Genomic DNA, 9455 nt, shown 5'->3' with positions numbered 1-9455 from the left:
TAGGTCTTTTTTTTTCTTGAGTTTTCGCTCAACCGTTCTCCTCTTACATTAATGCAACACAACCTCAAGCTTATTCAGGGACATTTTGTAAATTTAAAAGCAGCATGAAACATTAGAGTAGGAAAGAGGATGCAGGGATGTTTGGAAGATGAGCTATGGTGGATTTGTTAAGGTGGCGGTGGTGGTGGTGGTGGTTGGGGTTTAGGATGTCCCTGCTATTTGAGAGCGCTAATCATCTCAGTAATTAAGCCGAGTGGGAACACATGCACTGTATGAATATTTTAACCAGCAGCTCCGGGGCACATTCTGCGCGTTTGTTTTTTCACTCTGCGACCGAAGGGAACTAGCCAATCTGTCATAGGAAGAAGCGAGGATGTCAGAGTATATAGCGTCAGAGCCAATTTGGATTAAAGCCCCCGTGCACACTCGGAAGTGGGAAGTGCAAGGGAAAAGAAGGTGGTAGGTGTAATGTCACTTATAAGCCTTTAAAGCTGCAGCATAGGAAACATATATCCTCCTCAAGCTAATTAAAAATGAACATAAAAAGATACATATATATAGCCACAATTTGTTCTATCGTGGATTTTTCGATTTTGATAACCTACTTTCCAAAAGCTGGGTTAACCTCTTTGGGAACTTTTCAACGAGCGTTGGTAGGAATTAAGAGTTTTCAGGGTTAAGTACTTTCTCTGGTGATCTTTAAACGTTCTCTTTAGGCTCATTTAATCCCGTTTACACAATTAACTCAGTAAACAGACAGAGGTAAACAGAGGGTGAGGTCAACTTGAGGTGAAAGAAAACAGCCAAAAACCTATTTCCACGAGAGCCTTACAATGAAAGAAAATTAGAATGAATCTTAACTCTGTTTACCCCCTATAGTATCATTCACAAGAGAATAACATGAAAGGGTTGCCGTTGTTTACACACACACACACACACACACACACACACACACACACACACACACACACACACACACACACACACACACACACACACACACACACACACACACACACACACACACACACACACACACACTGCTGCAACCCTAAGAGAATAAAGTATTAAATATTAAGCGGGCAACTCGCTGATATCAACCGTCTTGGGACTACTTTCTGTTGTTAAAAATGAAGCTCTTACAATTCCTAACACAGTGCAAGAGATAACATTTTGGCCAGATTGTGCTATTCCTCCATGTTTTACAAGATCCCATATGTAACATTCTTGCACAAGCTGAACCTTTAAGTGGCTTGTGCATTATTCATGGCCAGTTATCAATAATGCAGAAGGGGTCGTTAACTATCCACACACAAAAAAATGAAAAAGAAAAAAGCAATCAAAACTGAGTTGATATGAAGAAGGGCTTTTTTCGGAAGTCACCACAGTTTTTCTCTCTATTTGAGAAACAGAATCTTTATTTGATGGACACCTGGGACAGCACAGAGGGAAATGGGGCAGAAGTGATCTATTCTCGACAGCACTGGATTTATCCCAAATGCAGCCTATAAACCTGCTGATCTAGTTTGATTTTGCACTAAAATGTTCAGTAAAACTTAAAGCAGAGTAAGAGAGATGTCAATAAAGACCATGCCCAAGCAGTCCAGATAAGAAGTCTATATATAAGTGAAAACACCTGTGTGGATGGACTCTCTATCTCTCTTTCTGTGTGTGTGTGTGTGTGTGTGTGTGTGTGTGTGTGTGTGTGTGTGTGTGTGAGTGCATGTGTGTGTGTGTGTGTTTTTTATAATTTTTTATAAATGAGGGTTAATTAAGCAGCAGTTCCAGCCATGGATTAAACCAATATGGATGTTAATAGAAGTACAAGTAAAATGTGCTTCTCACATCAGGTAGAAACACCTTTAACAGTTAATGATTAATATGACGATGATGAAAACAGGGTCAATGCAGCTTTTTTAACCTGTCTGCTGCACTGATTTCAGATTGAGTTCACTTCCTCCTTATGCAACTGGTGTGTCCTCATTTAATCTGGGCGGACTGTGTTAGGGCTAGCCGTTTGTGACAGAGCAGCATGATAATTATTCTGTTTTAAAATATAAAGAAGACTTCTTGAAAGGTGCAGTGCGTAGAATTGATTAGCATTTTTCAATACAGACTTGGCAGTTGCATTCCAATGCTTTCACCACTAGATACCACTAAATAATTAGATATTACACACTGCACCTTTAAATGTTGTCTTGGTTTAGACTATTTTATGTAAAAAAAAAAAAGTAAAGTTTTTCTCTGTTTTCTCAGTTGAGCCAAATAGGAAAAATGGGCATAGAAAAGTTTCAGAGACATTTATCCCTCCCCAGTTCCACCACCACGCCTGAAGCAAGTAGAAATATTCAAGCCAACCGTGTTCCCAGTTCTCGCCGAGGGAAGTTATACTGTATGTCAAAACATAAATACGTTCAGTGTATGTGCCAATGTTGTGTGTGTGTGTGTGGATGAAATGTTAATGTTAAATCTATTCAAACATGACGACTAGACATTTAGCATCTTTAGAATCTTCAGGGCATTCTGGGTCAATACATCACTCTAATTTCCCTGTTCTTTATCTCCCTCTTTCATTAGCATTTACACAGCTAATCTCTTTACATGGAAGCTCGCGGGGTAAATATCAACGCCGCCATAATGGAGCAGCATCAAACTAAACGACTTTGAGACATCTAAGCCCCCCGACTGTGAAACACCATTCTCTATAGATCTCTACAGTCCAGCCTTTGTCCTCCGTCTCATCCCCCTCTCCGTGAATCACAGTGTCTGCTATCGGGAACAAATCGAGGAAACTGTGTCTTTTTATCGGCATAGAAACACTTTTAAGATGTACTTAGAAAGATTAGGTCCACTTTATAGCAACAGTCCCTGGAGGCCACTATTGACTCATTATTAGCAATGTAGGACTCAGCACTACACCACACTCAAGTCCATAGTCACAGCTATAGGCTGCAAAACAAAACACTTTGCTGAAAAATGATAAAAGAAAAAGGAGGTATAACCTTTAGATTTGGGTAAAAAATGATTGTGCTTCATGACAGATAACAAATTTGAAAACACACATAATAATATAATCCAGATTTTTAAAGCCACTTTCGCTAAGTAATTAATGTCAGTTTATGGTTGAACATGTACTCTACTCATTTCTGTAATAAAGAAGCCAGATAGATACACACACCATTGTTTTCTCACAGTCACCGTGCAGTGAATTATCTGCATTGGACAGTTTCATGCTGATCTTTGATTGTGGCCACACAGCGAAACCCAACTGTAGACACAACGGATTGAGACTGACAGCTAGTCTCATTACTGCTAACAGGCCCAGAGTACAGAGCAGGTGGAGGCGGATGGGGGATTCCACCGCCCATGTCTGGACTCTTGCAGGCTTTTCCTTTGCTCCCGCTGAGCTCAGGCATCAGCAGACACACGGATCAACTGCTGCTGACAACACCGGCCTCAATATTGAGACTAGACTTCTAATATTTGGCCCAGAATACCTGCTGCTCTGTCAGTCCCTCATTAGAGCTTTTTAGGGGGGGATCTTGGGATGCAAAGCTAGCAGGGCATCCGTCCCTGTTATCGTTGTGTCCAGGGTGTGCTGGCTGTGTGTATGTCATATACTGTAGGCTTCAGATCAAACACGTGGTGACATTAATCAGCGAAATCTGGAGAAGGTCTATTTGATCATAATCACTTGTTGTCAAAAAGTCCTCACAATCTACCTGTCCACAATCCAGTGTTAATGCACAGCCTAGGCTCTGTAAAAAAACTGATGTGTTGCTACGTATAGCTACCATGGACTCCCTTTGTTAACTTAGGCTACCCTTTGTTTACATACCAGTTTACACATGCCTATATGCTTTGTGTTAACACCGGATTTCGTTTCAGGCGCATATTCACTGATTTTTACCAAAAGTGATTTGGACAACAAGTGTTCACCAGAATCACTGATGGGAGTGAATGTGCTATAAACTATATACATTTAAAAAAAAAATCCTAAATCTCTTGCAAATTCCTCAAATTCCTCACTTCTACAACCATGATGTTCTGCCTGCAAGAAGAGCTCAAAGCGTCACGCACAGGGTCTGCTGCCTGACTTATCTCTCGCGCCCCGTGGCAAGAGGGCAGATTACTCATTTTCTTCCACAATCTGCTACTTTATTTTTCTGCACACCCGCGCGCGTCTTCTTGCACTTAAGCTGCTATGCGATTAATCACCTTTAATTGCCTATAAACACACGGAGGCGACGGAGCTTGACCTAGATAGCATCAAGGGTTCCATGAGCGACCTCTTACGACATCCGTGAAGAAGTGAGGACCAGATTTGACACTTTGGTGATTGCCCCCTTTACTCTTTTTGATGTGATTTACAGAGATTAACATAGTCATCCCGTCACCACATAAAAAAGCCCTGACACAAATCCGAAGAGGCAGACGAAATTGGAAGAGTCACACTATGTAGGCCCAGTTCTTAAATTTGTAATCGTCTTTTGTGACTGAAATTGACTCTGGAGACATGAAATTGATTCGCATGGCGAGGTTTAGATACGGTCACACAGTCCTAAATGGCTCAAAGCAGAGCAACACGGTGTTTTTTATTGCCTGTGACACCAGCGAAGAAGTTGAGAAGACATCTGAGCAAAAAAATTAAGAAAAAGCGTGAGTAATGAATGGTCTGCAGCATCACATATGTGCACGCACACACACACACACACACACACACACACACACACACACACACACACACACACACACACACACACACACACACACACACACACACACACACACACACACACACACACACACACACACACACACACACACACACACACACACACACACACACACACACACACACACACACACACACACACACACACACACACACGTACTGTCGTAGAAGGAGGGGAAAGGCTGTAAAGCATCTGGGATGGATTCCTCGAGGGGTCCGGTATCTTGGAGACCTCTGCTGCTCTGAGCAACATCAAGGGGGATTTGGTTGCCATGGCGGCAGGTGGTTCAACTCTTTTTCCACAAAAGGAGAAATGTTTCCCAAAGATATAGAGGGAGCACAGTTTGTCCCAAGAGAAGGCAGAACATCTCCCAGTCACTTTTGAAGATCTTATTAAATGATAAAAGACAAAATGCATCCTTCAGCTCTAAAATGTAAATTGCTGCAGGACGGTGTGCATTTAGGATTTGTCGCTAAGAAAAAAAAAACAAGGATGCAAGAGTGTTGTGCTTCCTGCGTCAACGATAAGACAGTGATGCTGAGAAATGCAGAAGCCCAGTCACACAAGCACACGGATTGAGCCAATGACAAGCTTTGATCATTTGGAATATAAAGGGGGACAAGTGAGATGTTTGTTTGTGTACATTTGTGCATCTTTTGTGTGGTTTTATGCGTGGATGAGTGCATAAACAAGTCTATTTGAATACTGGAGTTTGCACATGACCTTAAAGCTGCACCAACCATTATTTGTAGATATACAGTGGATCACATTACTATTATGAAAGGTGTTGCTTGGAGACAAACCCATTAGGAGTTATCACCAGCCTCTAAAGCTGCCTCTGCTTTATAGAGTAGTGTCTTTCAGCTCATTGTCTTGATTTTACAGTCTGCAGCTTAACTGTTTCGATTCACTCATAAACTTTCAGCAAAAAAAAAGCTTTAATAATCCAACTGTATAAGATCTGTCCGGCAACAGAGCAACAGAGCAACAGGCGGACAAAGTTAGTGACTAAAATGCTATATAAGCTCTTTCTGGAGGTGGTGGAGAACAATACGGAGCTTAAAGGAACATGAGTATTGGACTTGGCTCCAATTTGAATGCTTATGTTGCTATGTGTGGCTGCTGGATGTGTCAAAAAGTAACTGTTTGCTCATCGACTGTACTATGAAAGATTTTGAGAACATGCTTTACACATAGAAGCAGGTATTGTAGCTGCCAATATGTCATATTTGAATCACTTTAAAATGGCACCGGATCAATTAAAACATAGAGATGACTGAGAGAAAATTACATTTGCTCTTTTGATGGAAGTAGTTCGATGACTAAGGAAGGCTGAGGAGTGACCAATCATACAACCACTAAGGATGCATCCTTCAGTTTCCAAACTACAGTATACAGTACTGTGTGCATTATGCAATTCAAGGACACAAGTGACACGTGACAATCTACTGTATCTCCGCGGGATATGGAATGGTCTCTCGTTTTTTCCCCCTGATGAATAATGTGAGGAACACCCCGAGGCTCTGAAAGATGCCAGTCCTCAGTGCTGCCAGCTCCGAGCTCCTCTCAGCCATCTGTTACAGTTCTGTAGCTTCACAAAGCAGGTCAGGAATAAGCAGGTGCCATGATTTGAAGCCAAAAAAATGAATACAAATATTGGCTGGATATTGTCACGAATATCACTCCTGCCATCGATTGGTTTCTATAAATACTCCCTCAGCTCCCTACTTTCAAAACCAATTGTTGGATCCAAGAAAGATGAAGCATAAAAAAAAGGTCAGCAACTTCTCAAGTGATGGCCAATTGGATGTGAGTGAAATGATCAAGCCCCCTCTGATTTTTCCATCAATTTTTACAATTGCCTCGTGTGCGTCTGAGGTGAAGAACCATCTCACAGCCATCTAGCAGAGATGATTGGACTGGAGGTCTGTGTAAATGGCGGTTTGGGGAGACGTACAAGAACCAATTCGGGCTGTAAATGTCGAGGAGAGCTTATCTACAGTACAGCTGTACGGAGGGAATGGTGTGTGTGTGTGTGTGTGTGTGTGTGTGTGTGTGTGTGTGTGTGTCTTGTGCACAAAAACTCCAATGAAATCACTAAATGTATGGTTTTCTCATGGAGACACCATCAGTACACAACTCTCCCTGTGTGTGTGTGTCGTGTGTGTGTATTTATAACTGTGTGTGGGTGTCTTATTGAGTATTACATAGCATCTTTATATCTAGCTCCACATCCTCCCTCGCCACTGGGAGCTGACAGTGCGGAGGTGAGGGGTTAGCCCTGCTGCAGAGGCGTTTGATAAACTCGGCTCTCTCTGCAAACCCTTCCCTTGCCCACAACAACTCGGCTTCCAAAATTAGCCTCTCAATCCATCCACACTGACTCAAGCCCTGCATGCGTCTTTGCATTTGTGCTTCTTCCACCATACTGCTGGCTCTTATTAAAGCATATAGGCATACCACCAACATTATTAGCCGTGTCTAATGATCTCTGGGGGCGCCTGCGAGCTGTCAGAACGCGGCGAGGGGAGTGGGACATATATATAGAGTGAAGGAATGCGATGTATGGGGAAACACAGGAGACAAATGGTCAGGGCTGGGAGCTGAAGCCGTGCCCTGCAGATTAACTAAGCAACTTATTTATGATGTGCAGATGTGATAGAAGCGGTTACATGTTGATAAAGGAAGCCCCCTCCTCCGGTGTGTCTACCCGTGAACAGAATTTCAAGTAGAGCAGTGACAGCTCAGACAGCACAGTTTGTATTGGAGACGTGCGCATTCCCCACTCTCTCTATGCCTCAAGAAACCGACTGAAATGTGAGCTGGAGGTGTGTCAGGGAGAGGCAAATTCATTTACTTTTTCTACATTGTGCATCGGAGAGAAAGACATTTAAATCCATTGTGATTGAATTAACATTCCCACAGCTGCTCGGTATAAACGGAGCTGACATGACATAGCAGCACAGATTTATTTTTTCAAGGCAGACTTGTTGCTCTGCTCAGATGATGATGGTACATCATTGTGAACACACACACACACACACACACACACACACACACACACACACACACACACACACACACACACACACACACACACACACACACACACACACACACACACACACACACACACACACACACACACACACAGAAAATAGACGCACTGATAAAAGAAAAAAGCAAACAAAAATAGTTGGATATTATTTTACGCACGTACCTTGTGCAGTTTCCACATTGCGCCCAGAGCTTTGACTTCGTGCGTGCCGTGTTTCCCTTCTTCCAAACACTGGTAGCACACGGGCGTCTTACACTGTACACAGTACATGCTTAGATTCTCCAGTTCGTGCTCCGTGCAGGTGGAGATTTTGCGGGGACTCGCGCGCCGACTTATCCGCCCCTGCGCTGGCGGCACCAGGCGATGCTTGGCGAGGGGACCGCGGGGAGGGTGGCACCGCAGGCGGCACGGGTCGCAGTAAAACACGTCGCATTGCTCGCACATCACCGTGGCCTCCTTGGGACTCTTCTCGCACAGTTGACACTTGAGCGCAGCCGCTTTGCTCTGCTGGTATCGGTCCACTACGCCTTCCAGCACCCTGTTCTTGGGAAATCCGCGGAGCCCCCGTTCGTCTAGTATGAGGCTCGGTGACACTGCGGGCAAGTGATGCAGGAGTTGCGGGGGATCGGGGGCAAAGAGCCGGGCTGTGGGAGCAGGTGCTGCTGCTGGTGCTGTTGATGTTGTGGAGGTTGGGGGACCGTTGGAGGGAAAACTCGAACCCCGTTTGGTGATTTCTGGCATGGGGTTGTCGGCGTACTAACGAAGCCTCCGTATGAACCGTATCCACTGTCCGCCTCGCTGTACAAACTCATCTTATCCAGATCCAGGTAGTCATAGTCGGAGACGCCTGATCCGGAGGCTCGGCTGCTCTGTGGGGACTCCGCGTCGGGGGTTTGCACTAGGATATTCCGGGCACAAGCCAGGCAAATGTTGTGGGAGCACGGCAGTATGATGGGTTCCCGGTAAAAGGACCCACAAACGGGGCATTTTAACTCTTCCTCCATTTCATCCATGGCTGCTGCGTACTGTGAGGTGAGAGATTCCTCAGTGACGTGTAAGCAAACAGCAAAGTGACAGCAGAGCCTCCGTTAGATTAGTCTGCTGCTGCTCTTGTTTGTGCGTAAACGGACGGAGCTCCAGTCGCGTCCTGGTGCGATTACTGCAAGTGCAACCTTGACCAGAGGAAAGGCATCAGTACCAGACTAGCCGGTACGACACACTCTGGACCAATAGGCGAACGACGTCAGCTCAGACCGGCTTCCTATTGGACAGCCGGTGAATTCAGAGGCAACCATTGGATAAAGCGGCTGTCAGTGCACGTTAATGAGCTTTACTTTACTGCGAGATACAACTACAGATACTTGTCTCTTCAGACATGTAAAGCAGACCAACTGTGGAGGGGATTATAAGGGAAACAATGTCTCTTAAAACAACGCATACATTAATATGACAATGCACACACAATATTAAATACAATTCAGCTGTGTCCCTTTATGTGATTTTGACAAACAAAACAAAGAAAATACTGTTTATTGTCAGAAGAGGCTACCAGTACCACAATGAAACAACAAGTACAAGTCCTGCATTATCAGCCAAATGTATTACTGCATACAAAGTAAAATAAGGATGTTATAGTGTTAGTATAGCATTCATGTTGTGTG

General features: G+C 43.9%; 1 protein-coding gene across 1 annotated transcript in view; it reads right to left on the bottom strand.

Moving 5' to 3' along the window:
* The window catches only part of trim9 (tripartite motif containing 9), a gene marked incomplete at both ends in the record, with an annotated part of 51647 nt that extends 42840 nt beyond the window's left edge, over positions 1 to 8807 (bottom strand). The window contains 2 exon segments of the mRNA XM_080043077.1: positions 7957 to 8378; positions 8381 to 8807. Coding sequence (XP_079899203.1) covers positions 7957 to 8378; positions 8381 to 8807 — 849 coding nt within the window.
* Positions 8808 to 9455: the final 648 nt, after the last annotated feature.

This window comes from Ammodytes marinus (genome assembly GCF_949987685.1).
Source record: "Ammodytes marinus genome assembly, chromosome: 15".
NCBI classification, from domain to species: domain Eukaryota; kingdom Metazoa; phylum Chordata; class Actinopteri; order Uranoscopiformes; family Ammodytidae; genus Ammodytes; species Ammodytes marinus.
Note: the sequence above shows the minus strand (reverse complement) of the source record. Positions and strands in the feature narration are given on the sequence as shown.